Genomic DNA, 15,222 nt, shown 5'->3' on the forward strand with positions numbered 1-15,222 from the left:
CCTCAATGAACCAAGGAGATCAAAATAGTATGAATATATAGTATGAAGGATCCCCACTGTCAAAAATATTGTGTTTTGATAATTGTATGTGGCTAAAACATGTAGTGATAGCATTCAGCATTTAAATTCCTTATTTTATTTTACAGACTTACTAGGGTCACCTTTTATTTCCATAGTATGTCTTTTAAAACAAAAAACTATTGCTAAAACCACTCAAACACCCCTGGCACTGATCTAGTTTGTCCCAAACCTTGCCACTGTTACTTTTACTGCTCAACTTGGTCTGCATGTATATGTGGGATAAGAAATAATGATGATAATAATAATAATAATAATAATAATAATAATAATAATAAGAAGAAGAAGAAGAAGAAGAAGAAGAAGAAAAAGAAAAAGAAGAAGAAGAAGAAGAAGAAAATAATAATAATAATAATAATAATAATAATAATAACAATAATAATATAGAATACATTAAATACAAAAATTAAATAATATACTAATTTTTAATCATTATAAGGATGTGGTAAGAATTTTATAATCTGGAGACAATTAGACACTAAGATATCAGATATAAACATGATCAGTGTATATTTATAGCACACTAGCATGGCACAAAAGACCAATCAGACATACTGGATATGATTATCTGATTCACAGTTGTTTTCTATTAGCAGTCCAGACTCCTGCACAATTGGGCTGATTAAAGGAGTTGAGAATCTTCACATACACCAAAGATCCTCCTGGATATCCAAGGATTGGAGTCCAGGGCTGATTTTCTATAGAAGTAGAGACTATTCACCTAATAAAGTGAATGTTCATTTTGTAAAGTGTATTTTCCCAACCATGTACTAGTAAAAATTATTTATTTTGCGTTTACCTTGCACATGATTGGGTAGTCAAAAGGAACACAGGCTCACCCTATTATCCAATAGTCACTCTGCTAGTAAATCAACCCCAATATGGGGTTATAAAAAATCCTGTTTGCATTCATTAATTTTTACATTGTGATAAAAAAAAAATCATATTCAACCAAAGCTGTAGAATAGAATGTAAAACTAAATGGAAATGAAGTCTACCATCAGCAAAGGAACACTTGCACAGAAATGAATGTATTTACTAAGGATCACATTTATAACCCTGATTGTTGAATACATGTTTCCTAGGTAAAAATTCCAATTAAGGTAAAATGTATATCCCTAATGTAATTATTATTGAGTTTCTGTGCTTTGATGGTATTTCATAATTTATCTGTGCGTTGATGGCATTACATTGTTTTTTTTTTTTTTTTTTTATCATTTATTCTTATTTTTTTAGCAATTCCGGCATAGGTAATGTAATTAAACTTCCACAGTAATACTGGGTTGGGACTTTAAAATGTGATTTGTCAAAATAAGCCAGCCAAAGTTTGCAGACTTTAGATACAGACAATAGATATAAACAGAAACTGAAGTCCACGAGAATGTCTATTTAGGAGTTCATGTAAATAATAACATGGGTTAAGTTTAAATATATATTGATAATGATGATGATTATTATTATTATTTCTATATATAACTTAATAATACATAGTAATTATTTTTTTTTTCAAGTAATCAGAATGAACAATTATTGATGAGTTTACTTTTTTTCCTACTATCTCTAGGAGAAGCTTTTTTTAACAACAGCTTGATTCTTTTTAAGGAAAATTAATATTACAGATACATTGTTTCCATCCTGAGACTATAATAATTATTGATTACTAATATTAATATTATTACCAATGTCAATATAAGTAATATAGTATTATTATTACTATATTATTATATTACTATAATAATAAGCGAATATTTTCTGCTGCCATTCAGTTTTATTGGTAACGGTCTAAAGTTACATAAATGCAGGCCAAAATAAACAGTGATCAACATTGGACTGTGATGATATGATATGACAAATTTTCCCCAACGGTAATAAATGATAGTGTCCACATTAATGTTTACAAACAATAAAAACTCAATTTATTGTGACTGCGGCCATTTTGAATATTTGCAGGGCCAGGCGCACACAGATTTGGAGATTTTAAAGGGATCTGTCACCAAGGAATATTGTGCTTGGATATACATCAATGTACTTCTGAATACATAGTTCTGAATGATGACAATAGTTATTAGAATGATGTTGCTGAGTTTGTCAGTACCCAGATGAAAGTTACAATGTAATACAAAATTGAATCTGGGAGCAGCCATGTTTAATAACAATCTGCAGTGTTCAGGGTGATCAGAGCACAGATCTCATGCAGCTTTCTGCAAAAGTTGTCAGAGGGAGATCTGAACATTCAAGAATTCGACAACTGCACATAAAACTGCTTAGTTTCTGCATAATTGTTACATTTTAAAGCAAAATATACTGTGGATGCAGCGCTGTGTAATGATGATTTGCAGCCCAAACACAGACCAGTCTGATCTTGGTGCAGCTTCCATGCAGCCAAAAGAAATCTGTACAGCTTCAGATTTAAATAGAAAACCTGTGATGACACAGTGCTGATGATCCAACAATGGCAGTATGACTTCAGAAAGTAAAAGTAACCCCTATGTTGCCTGCAAAAGCCTACATCTGCTCTATAACCAATATGAGCCTGACAAAAACAGTTTTGCTTTGGCTTATGATTTATGTTTTCTTAATATATTAAACCATTTGGCTTATGGCACTTCCTATTACTAGTTTAGTCTATTATTTGCATAAAAAGTTACTGGTTTCCCTCATACTAATAGGCTCTGAATATGTATGTGCCAACACTGTGGAAATGTTATTTTACATCATTACTCTCCCTTAGGTCTACTAATTGCATACTATCTTGCTATAAACATGCATTCAAAGTAGAAGCCTGGCACAAAACAAAAAATAAATAAATAAATAAATAAAATAAAAATAACAACAATAATAAATACTAATAAAATATCATAGTATATACCAACATCAAAGAAGTGACCTCTCCACAAAAACATCATTAGGTTTATATCTGAAGTAGCCTGTTTGTTTTTTAAACCTAATTCCTTTTTTTCCTGGATTTTCTTCTTCAACTACCAAGAAAGGTTGTTATTATTCCCCAATAGCTGAGAAAATTCACCAAGTTAGTCCCTGTGAAGTCCCAAAAAGTACTTATTTTTCAGGGACATTTCCACCATCATAAATCTACAACCAAACTGCATGACTGCTTACCTTTGCCAACCCCTTTTTAAAAAAAACAAAAAACAAATAGGAATTTCTACAGCGAACTGGAATACGTAAAAATCATCTACCATATCATTAAAGCAGGAATCCCCAAGGTAAAATAAAAGGCATTTTAGTAAGGGAAGCAGATACAGTGGGGATAAAATAAAGCAATGGAACAAATGTGCCACAATGTATATTTATTACCACAGGCACTCAACCTCATATCACTGTGTTCATTCTACCTGATCTAAGGATTAAATTGTGGAAAAAAAAGAAATGTCAACTGCTCAAAAGAACTACAAATTAAAAATTTACACACAGAAAATGGTGAAATCCACATGAACCAAATGCTCCTTCTACTATATCGTTATCACAGTGTTCCTAACAAAAATGTAAAACAAAATCGAACTAAAGAAAAGTCTCTAAACTACAGTGCTCCAGAAAATGTTTTTAAATGTATTCAAATTGTAATTTCAAATCAACAAAGCATGATACAGGAGACAGAAAGCATGATACAGAAAAAAAAAAAAAAAATGAAAATAAAATATACATAAATATAATTTATAAAAAAAAAAACGTGTATATATATATATATATATATATATATATATATATATATATATATATATATATATATATATATATATATTCAACAGTTTTTGTATGTATATATATATATATATATATATATATGAACACATACATAATATTATTTTTTTTTTACTATTCTGATTAAAAATGAACTAAACGGAAAATATCTTTCTACATTTATTATGTATGTGTATATATATATATATATATATATATATATATATATATATGTATATATATACATATACATATATGTGTGTGTGTGTATATGAATTATGTTTATGTATATGTATGTATATATATATATATATACATATACATATATATATATATGAATATATATATATATTATTTTTTTATAATAGAAAATATTTAACGCGAGTGAAAATAAACAGAGATGAAATAAAATAATTTGGCATTGTAGCCTAGAAGAGAAGTGAGGAAGCGGCTGGTGTCGCCGGTGGTGTCAGTGCGGTGCCAGTCAGCCCATTCTCTGTGTGCCGGGCGCTGACGCTCCGGGCAGTGCGGCTCTTCCTATACAATGTTATAGCGGGTGTACTACGGGCGTACAGCTGCGGATAGTGTTACTTCTAGAAACAACCACAATCGGGGGGGTCGTCTAATGTGCTCAGATATTTCCTAATTCCAAAGCAAATAAACCATATCAAAATGTATAGAAAACCTAAAATGATTGCATAAACACTCAAATAAAATAAAGAAAACATTGGCTCTGATATAAACCACGCACTAGTGTAATTATACAACCAAATCATCCATCTATATAAGCCAGACGTTTTTATAGCATGCAGAATTGTCTCAATATTTACTTAGCTGCTCGATCTATATATATATTATATTATATTATATATATAATATATATATATATATATATATATACACACACACATTTGGAGTGAGGCGTCGGCCTATGTATAATTATAATATATATTTCGATTTGTATTCGGTTTATATCAATTTATTCCTTTAAATGTCATACTGCAAATAGAATAATGATAGAAAATATAAATATGTAAAAAAATAATAATGCAGAAATGATTAAATTAAGGACATGGGAGGAGTCTATTTTCCATAGTCTGGTTGTCTGCTGTGCAGGAACTTTAGTAAATCACCCCAGAATGAGCGCTAGTGGGATGAAAACGAAACCGCACGCCTCCTTATGTCACTTAATAATAAATAAAGTCCTGCGGTCACTGTCAGCGAGGAATTCCCAGGAACACTTTTTGACTAATGACCGATAGATGATAGAGGGATGACACTAGGAAATGAGAGTGCTATGTAGATGTCGGGTGCAGGGATATTGTCATCTATGGGATATGGTGATATTAGTGTCAGGGATCAGTGCCCACATTGCATGGCACAGGAGGATGAGGAAAACACATAGATGATCACAAGAAGAAGATTTCCATCACATCTAAACACAATACACATATTGCTTATATATGATAATACTATGAGAGAAGCCATCACTATCGATATCCATCCCAGAAATAATCATCACATCTCACAGCAAGTGATTCCAAATGTACATCTACAACCACAAACACCGTACAATAAAACACACATACACAATAGTCAATAATCAGACAGCTTTTACATGGCATGGAAATTGGAATTCATTATAAACAGCAAGGCCCTGGGTTACCATATAGTAAAATCATGACATGATCATATAATGGGCAATAAAGAGATCAAGCTGGCACAGGGATGTCAGGATGAAAACATACAACTAATAATAATAATAATGTCAATGACAACTACGGCAATATTTGTGCCGGTGGTGTCATCAGCTGTACATTGCCAGTAATCAGCACTGGGTCACAAAATAAATAATAATAATAATAATAATATTCACCACATTTGTCATCATTTTCATACTATAGCTCGGTAAACCGTCGGTGATCAGTGAATGACAAGTCTTAGATAAACAGAATATATTAAGGCAGAAAAAATCAGACTGTAAATCTTTCAGTATCAGGTATGGAGAAGAGGAGGACACCATTGGATTTACTATGGGTGAATTATAGTAAAAATGATAAGAAGAATGCAATCCTGCATGTGCTTAGTGTACATCATTGTGATAGTTTAAATCATCGGATTAAAAATAATATTATTATAAGGAGTATTATTAATATTGTAGTAATAATAATAATGAAAATACTTTAGGTAATGTGACAACAGCCAGAAAGTGGAGGGAAAAAATCACAATAATAATAATAACAACAATAATGCTACAAAGGTTCTGCTCATGGGTGAGATATACACCATATTGACAGTAATGAGTCAGAGGATGAAATGATGTCAAATAATAGAAATAACAACAACAACAACAACCATGTTTTAGACCGGCTCATGAGTCAGACATACAGCATGGCGACAGTAATCAGCAAAAATTTGAATTTATGTAAAATAATAATAATATTAGTTCTGCTTATTGGTAAAACGCGCAGAACCATTACAGCGATCAGCGAGAGCATAAGATGAATAATAATAATATAATAATAATAATAATAATAATAATAATGATATCGTAGTCCTGTACAAAGGTCAGGAGCACAGTGGTGTGACAGTAATGAAATGAATTAGTAGATCAGAGTGTCAGTGATCAGTGTCCAGGGACAGTGCCGGCTCACCTGATGTAGTCCCTCTTGCAGTAGGTCTTGCCATCCCGGACGAAGCAGGTACAGTTCTCATCCAGGTACTGGCTGCACTCCGCACACTTCAGGCAGGCGGCATGCCACTCCAGGTCCGGGGACACCCTCAGGATGTACTGGTCCAGGATGTGACTCCCACAGCCCACACACACCGCCAATCCAGGCTTCTCTGCCAGAGACAGGAGCACAGGTCACATGGAGAACACGCTGTCATCACAAACTGTCATCGTATAGTGTCATCACATAGTGTCATTGCATAATGTCATCACATACTGTCATCACATACTGTCATTGCATACTGTCATTGCATATTGTCATCACATACTGTTATTCCATAGTGTACTCATCACATACTGTCATTGCACACTGTCATTGCATAATGCCATCACATACTGTCATTGCATAATTTCATCACATACTGCCATTGCATATTGTCATCATCACATACTGTCATTGCATACTGTCATCACATACTGTCATTGCATACTGTCATCACATACTGTTATTCCATAGTGTACTCATCACATACTGTCATTGCATATTGTCATCACATACTGTTATTCCATAGTGTACTCATCACATACTGTGTCATTGCACACTGTCATTGCATAATTTCATCACATACTGCCATTGCATATTGTCATCACATACTGTCATTGCATACTGTCATCACATACTGTCATTGCATAATGTCACTGCATACTGTCATCACATACTGTGTCATTGCACACTGTCATTGCATAATGTCATCACATACTGTCATTGCATAATGTCACTGCATACTGTCATCACATACTGTCACTGTATACTGTCATCACATACTGTCATTGCATATGGTCATCACATATTGTCATCACATACTGTCATTGCATATCGTCATAACATATTGTCATCACATACTGTCATTGCATACTGTCAATGCATACTGTCATCACATATTGTCATCGCATACTGTCATTGCACATTGTCGTTACATAATGTCACCTACCCTCTCCCCAGCTATGACACCACCCCAGGAACCTGAATTTACACACAATTATTTTATGTTCCAAATCTCACAATACCTGCATTGTTATATAGTGTTTAATTATCTCTACTAATGACACCCCCATGTACTCCTCTATATCACCCAGCACAGAACACTCCTCACCCTGGCAGACACGGACAGTAATTTAATCTAACATTTCCCAAACAACCGAACACTCATTATAAATAATACAGTGATGTGTAGAAAATACAATACAGCCCAATGTTCACCAATCAGTGTACAAATCCTATTCATTAGAGAGCAGCGACTGGGGCCAATATCTGTGTGTCCATGTCACCTCCAAGGCCACAATCTGGCTGTGTGACATGTCTGTGTCCTCAGTGTCACCGAGTAACCTGCATGTGTGTTCCTAGTGACATCCCCAGTGTGTGTTACCTGTGTGTGTGTCCCCAGTGAAATCCCTAGTGCTTGTGTTACCTGTGTGTGTGCCCCCCACTCACATTCCCAGTGCTTGTGTTACCTGTGTGTGTCCCCAGTGACATCCCTAGTGACATCCCTAGTGCTTGTGTTACCTGTGTGTGTCCCCAGTGACATCCCTAGTGACATCCCTAGTGCTTGTGTTACCTGTGTGTGTCCCCAGTGACATCCCTAGTGACATCCCTAGTGCTTGTGTTACCTGTGTGTGTCCCCAGGGACATCCCTGCTTCTGTTACCTGTGTGTATGTGTCCAGTGACATCCCCAGTGTTTCTGTTACCTGTGTGTGTGTCCCCACTCACATCCACAGTGCTTGCGTTACCTGTGTGTGTCCCCAGTGACATCCCTAATGCTTGTGTTACCTGTTTGTGTGTCCCCAGTGACATCCCTAGTGCTTGTGTTACCTGTGTGTGTCCCCAATGACATCCCTAGTGACATCCCTAGTGCTTGTGTTACCTGTGTGTGTCCCCAGTGACATCCCTGCTTCTGTTACCTGTGTGTATGTGTCCAGTAACATCCCCAGTGTTTCTGTTACCTGTGTGTGTGTCCCTAGTGACATCCCTAGTGCTTGTGTTACCTGTGTGTGTGTCCCCAGCGACATGACATCCCCAATACTTCTGTTACCTGTGTGTGTGTCCAGTGACATCACTAGTGCTTGTGTTACCTGTGTGTGTGTCCAGTGTCACAGAGTAAACTGACACTGCTCTTCTCTATCTGCTACAGCGATACCTACAAATACATATAGACACTATAGGCTGCACAACTCCTGGACCGTCCGATCACACATCCATCCATCCATCCATCCATCCATCCATCTATCTTAACCGCACTGAAATTATTATTATTACTATTATTATTATTATTGTACAGGAATGTTTTAACGCCAACAGATTGCGATTTACAATATAGGAGATAGTACAGTTACCATACAATAAAAAAACAATACAAGGGGGTTATAAGAGGGCCCTGTTCATAAGAGCTTACAATTACAATCTAATAGAAAAATGTGCATCTATATATATATATATTGTTTCCCACAATCTCCATTTATCTATGTATCTATCTATCTAAGCTGTACTATTTAAAGCTGTGATTAATAATATAATTATATATATATAACCACAGTTATTTATCTATGTATGTATATATCCGTCCATCTAGTATGTACCAACATATACATCTATCCATGTATTTATCTAGTGTTCCGACATATCTATCTACCTGTCTATCTGAACTGTACTATCTATTATATATATATATATATATATATATATATATATATATATATATATATATATATATATATATATATATATGTAGTACCACAATTGTATTGTGTATACACACTATCTATCTATCTATCTATCTATCTATCTATCTATCTATCTATCTATCTATCTATCTATCTATCTATCTATCTATCTACATACATACACATCTATCCATGTATCTATCTCGTGTACCGACATATCTATCTAGCAATCTAAATTTCTATACCAAAGTATTGATCTTCCTCTGTATTGGGAAAATTCTCTTTGGTAACACATTACAATTACAATCCAGTCCCGATTATAATTCCAGGTGTGTCTGTGTCTGCATTGGTTTGTATTACAATTTTCCCACTACTACCATATAGCATAGATTATCTCCGGCCAGCCTGTATATGCGATCTAAAGCTATATGAGATATACAGTAGATAGATGGGTACAAATAATGATCACAGGTCTATTACAATGTAATGGGTTGCAGATCTGTGTGGTGTCTGTCGGTCTGTCTATCTGTCTGTCGGTCTGTCTGTCTACCATCAGAGGAAAATGCGGATCGTGCTTAGGTAAAGTCCAGCTCAGTGCAGTCCTATGCAGTCCCTAGCCCTGTGTTATAAAGTCCAGTGAGAAGCATGGGGGTGACAACCAGTAGAGCAGAGATAAGTGTCATTGTAAAGTTAGTGCTGCTCTTGCATGATTCTGCTATCTGCAGGGAATAAAAGTTTGTGAGAAGCTTCCAGATGAATGGTGCAGAGGAACTTACTTTTGGGATGGTCCCCCATAGCAGCCAGGAAGGGATAAGGGACGATGAGATCCACCATACAGCTGCAGTGTGATGCTGGAGATAGGACAGGGAGCCGGAGCCGCAGGATCCTGCTCACAGCTCCCAGGACTGGAGCCTGCACTGGAGACTGGACTGTCCCACGCACGCTGCATGACGTCACGGCGCACAGCCAAGGGGCTCTGCCCCGGGCTTCAGCACTGACAGCAAAAGGGGCGTGTCCATTAATGGTGCGCGCTGATTGGCCGCAAATTTAAATGGGCAGCTTATTAAAGAAGTGCCAGATGTTCTATCATGTTCTCTTCATAGAAGGCATCATCTGGGTGATTGGGATAATTTGTGCCAGAGTTTTAATATACATTCTTCACTATAATGACTTTAAAAGAGCCTGGGACGCTTCCTATGCATGTATATCTATCAGTGTGCATCCCACATTGTACGCTTTTATATAGTGAGTGCTGAGAGTTTTATATTATAAATAAATCACTTTTCAGTATAATGTATGGCTGGGGAGACAGCTGTGTGCTGTAAATGTAATACACCGACCAATGAGACCAGCATATGAGCCCTGTATAGGTCCGGATTTACTAAAGAGCTCATCTCAGACTTAAGCTAGCCATACATGGATAGAAAATCGTTCGAAAAAGCAACTGATATGCCCAATCGTTCGACTTTAGAAACGTTAGTTGGCGCATTTTGATTCTTGAAATTAAAGTTTTATGCCAGAAGAAAGATCTGTCATGTCAGAATTTTGTTGCATGATTGAACGATTTTCTAAACATTAGTTGGGAAATCGATCGTAAATAGTTAAAAAAAAAAACCTACAGCGCATGTGCATTGATCATTGACTGACAAAAAATGTACCATTTGTGTTGTTAATGATCTATAATATGCGGAAAACAATTCAATACAATAATGGCGTTAACACACAGTCCTTCAACAGATCTTTATCAAAAACAAAAGTTTTTTCAAACGATTTTTTGTCCATGTATGGCCAGCCTTACACAGAAAAACAGCTTCATTTACTTGACTTACTTATATAGTGCTGGCAAGGAACATGATTTGCTTTACATACTATTCATTCACATCAATAAAAAAAAAAAAAAGGGCCCAGGACGACGTAAACGTATGATGAAACGCGTAGGGTAGAGTGATGCAATTTTTTTAAACACAAAACTGCTTTTTTTGCTTTTGTGGTTCAACATACTGTAATAGAGAAGCCGTAGAAAAGCATGTAGTGTGTTTACCAGATTATTGTTACAATTTGCATTTTTTTTAAACTGCCCATCAACAAATTTGCCAAAAAAACATAAAAAATGCAAATTGAGGCAAAAACGTGGCAAAATTGTAATAAAATCACAAAAAGCACTGCAGAAACGCTCAAAAGCAAACTACATAGGTGTGAATAATGCCTAAATCACATAATTTAACCACTTGCCAATCAGCCGTCGCAGATATACAGCAGCAGGTCGGCAGGTTCCCGCGAAACGACGTATGCGCGCGCCCATTCACCAGAGGGGAAGCTGATCTGTGGGCACCCGCGATCGCTCCCCGTGGAGACAGAACGGCGGTCTGCTGTTGTAAACATGGCAGACCGCTGTTCTGTCAGCAATGAACACAGGGATCCTGTTTTCCTTCTATGCAGGTCCCTGTGTTCATTCCATAAGTCCATCCCCCACGCAGTTAGAAATCACCCCCTAGGGACACATTTAACCCTTTGATCGCACTTAGTTTTAACCCCTTCCCTGCCATTAGTGCAGTAACAGTGAATATTCTTAGCACTGATTACTGTAGTAATGTCACTGGTTCCCCCAAAAGTGTCAAAAATGTCCGTTAGGTGTCCGATCTGTCCGCCGCAATGTCGCAGTCCTGCTAAAAATCTACTAGTAAAAAAAATAAAAAAAATTAAAATGAAATAAATCTATCCCCTAGTTTGTAGATGCGATAACTTTTGTGAAAACCAATCAATATACACTTATTGGGATTTTTTTTCTTTACCAAAAATATGTGACAGAATACAAATTGGCCTAATATGATGAAAAAATTAGATTTTTACTTTTTTTTTTTTTATTGGGAATGTTATATAGCAGAAAGTGAAAAATATATATATTTTTTTTTTCAGAATTGTTGCTCTTTTTTTGTTTATAGCGCAAAAAAATAGAAATCGCACAGGTGATCAAATACCACCAAAAGAAAGCTCTATTTGTGGGGAAAAAAAGACATAAATTTTATTTCGGTACAGTGTCGCACGACTGCGCAATTGCCAGTTAAAATAACGCAGTGCCGAATCCCAAAAAATGGCCTGGTCATTAAGGAAAAAATCTTCCAGTCCAGAAGTAGTTAATGGGGTTTTTCCTCCCGCAGAGCTGTTGTGTTTTGGGGGGCACGGGAGCCATTCCTGCCGGAAGAACGCAGTGATTATTGCTAGCGACTATAGCAGCTGGTACCCAGATAGCAAGGATAACGTGCCACAAATTTATGGCAGTGTTGAACTGTAAGTCTTGTTAACTTGCTGCACATTTCCACTGGCGAGTTGTACACTTGCAGAGCATTTGAAGCAAAAGTTTTGTTGAAATGTTTCCAAATGCAGCCACAGTTACCCCTGTAGTGGGATGACTATTGCACAACATAACTAAACCAGAACTTTTTGCATTTAAACTAGTCCTTATTTACAGAAAATGTACACCAAGCTCCTGAAGAGTGGATGATAATCCCACGAAACGCGTAGAGCCATTAAATATGAAATATGAAGATTTATCAGGATATGGACTATGCATACCTATGAAAGAGCCTATGAGCCACTGGATGTATCCCTGCTATGTATTTGATGATATATATATATATATATAAGCCGTTGTATGATATTTTTATCTGCTATTATATATCTACTTATTATGGTTATATGCCTAGCAAAACATTTCCTTTATTATCTTTTGTATGTCCATACCTGGATTGTCTGTATTTGTACTGTGAATATGTTAGATTTTATTTATTTTATCTACGAACTATTGCTGCAGGATTTATTTTTACCGTGCAGCAAATAATAAATTAATATATTGAAACTACTTTATTTCCATTTGGAGATTTGTAACAGCAACCTACCTCATTTAAAGTCCCGTTATCCCCATGCCCCCTTTTTGTATACAATATTAGGGATGGAGATGGTTGCTGTGATGCTTCAGATCATTTTCCCATTTTTTTCTTTAACCACTTTACCACTAGAGCATTTTGCTGTCTTACGTCTGGGCCACTTTTTGCGATTCGACGCTCTGCGAATTTAACTGACAATTGCGCAGTCATGCGACGCTGTACCCAAACGAAATTTACGTCCTTTTTTTCCCACAAGCAGAGCTTTCTTTTGGTGGTATTTGATCACCTGTGCGATTTTTACTTTTTGCGCTATAAACAAAAAAAGAGCGTTTATTTTGAAAAAATAACAATATTTTTAACATTTTTTTATATGAAATTCCCCCCAAAAAAGATGTAAAAAACAATTTTTTTTTTAAATTTTTGGCCAATTTGTTTTCTGCTACCTATGTTTGGTAAAAAAAATCGCAATAAGCATATTTTGATTGGTTTGCGCAAAAGTTATTGCGTTTACTAACAAAGGGAAAGATTTATGTAATTTTTGGTGTTTTTTTTTAACGAGTAATGGCGGCGATCTGCGTTTTTTTTTGCGGGACTGCGACATTGTGGCGGACAGATCGGACCCTTGACTGACATTTTTGACACTTTTGGGGGTACCAGTGACATTTCTACAGTAATCAGTGCTATATATATATGCACTGTTACTGTAAAAATGACACTGGCAGGGAAGGGGTTAATTTTATTGGAGAGGGAGGGGTTAATGTATGCCTGGTGCTTACTGACGTGTTGGGGGGGGGGGAGGTGACTGTGTGAGACAGGGACAGATCGGATGTCCAGCTATGCTGAACACTCCGATCTGTCACTCCCTGTCACTGAGGAGATCCGCCCGCTCTGTTTACACAGGCGGGCGGATCTCCAAACTGGATTCCCCGACGATCGCCGCTGCTCCTCCCCTGGCCCGACTCCCGCTGTGAATGAAAACAGCGGGAGCGCGCCTCCGGCGGCGCGCGAGCGCCGCCTACAGGTCTACGTCATCAGACGGGATCGTGCCACTTTGCCGCAGTAGTACTACGGTACTCAGCGGTAAAGTGGTTAAACCAGAACTTTCAGCAGACTTTCAGAATGATGGCAAAGAAAGTTGATCTGCAGTCATGCAATGCAGATTGCTGCAATTGTGCAACAAACTTCTGAAGCCTGGCTAGTCTAGCAATAACTTAGCAAGTCATTTTCAAACCTGCACCTCGATTGCTTGCTATCTGGGTAATAATCGCACCCAAAATTCAGACAGGCTGGTTGTACTAAAGTCAATCGATGGATAGACTTGGGTACATTTAGCCTGCCCATGATGGTTTGAATCTTGGCCAGTCCCTGCTAAACCTAGTAACAGAAAACTGTCACTTCTTGGAAATAAGGATCTTATCCTGGTGTGCTTTGTGAAATGCCATGAAGAAATCTCCACCCCACGCCATATTGCTATTCACCCCCCTGTACAGGGTGATGGGGCAACTGGTGGATGGCAGCCCAGTAAGCAGATAACAATTGGTGACCAGCACCCCTAATTCTTGATGTCACTTTGCCTGATGAAGAGACCTCTTGGGGTTCCAAAAGTTGCCCTTTTGTTTGACTTGCTTAACAATAAAGCTGATTTGATTGAGGAAAAATAAGAGGTGCTGAAAACATATTTACATCAGCTTTGTGAAATGAGCCCCATGCATGTCGTCAGGACTGCTGAGGAGGAACACTACAGGTTGATCATACCGGTGTAGCATGAAGATATGTCTCCCCGTGAAAGTTGGTATCCCTGCCGCAAATGCGCATGCGCCGGATTTTGGCAGAACAAGACGAACAGCAAAACTGGAGATCCCACACCCAGAACTCCAGAACTATAATATCTGGGATGAACCGGCAACAACTTCAATAACAGAAATCAGTACCAATCAGTATGCCTGTTTCAGACTCTTTCGCACTTTCGACTCTTTCGCACTGGTGTGCTTAAAAATGCAGTATGCATTTTGGAAAAAAAGTATATTACGTTTGTAATGCGTTTTTGGTGCGTTTTCTGGATGCCCGACTCCCATCTGTAAAACATGGACATGCGACCCAAAAAACGCAACACTAGTGTGTTTTTGATGCATTTTCCATTGATCTCAATGAGACGTGCATTTTTGGTGCAT

At 36.9% G+C, this 15,222-nt stretch overlaps 1 protein-coding gene across 1 annotated transcript in view; it reads right to left on the reverse strand.

Moving 5' to 3' along the window:
- The window catches only part of ISL2 (ISL LIM homeobox 2), a 40,816-nt gene extending 30,744 nt beyond the window's left edge, over nucleotides 1-10,072 (reverse strand). The window contains exons 1-2 of the mRNA XM_082253339.1: nucleotides 9,944-10,072; nucleotides 6,432-6,621 (exon numbers count right to left, since the gene is read on the reverse strand). Of these exons, the coding sequence (XP_082109465.1) occupies nucleotides 6,432-6,621; nucleotides 9,944-10,001 (248 nt within the window). The 5' untranslated portion in view covers nucleotides 10,002-10,072. The remainder of the gene's footprint in view (nucleotides 1-6,431; nucleotides 6,622-9,943) is intronic.
- Between the last annotated feature and the right edge of the window lie 5,150 nt (nucleotides 10,073-15,222).

Source organism: Pelophylax lessonae, assembly GCF_965119305.1.
Source record: "Pelophylax lessonae genome assembly, chromosome: 4".
NCBI lineage: Eukaryota > Metazoa > Chordata > Amphibia > Anura > Ranidae > Pelophylax > Pelophylax lessonae.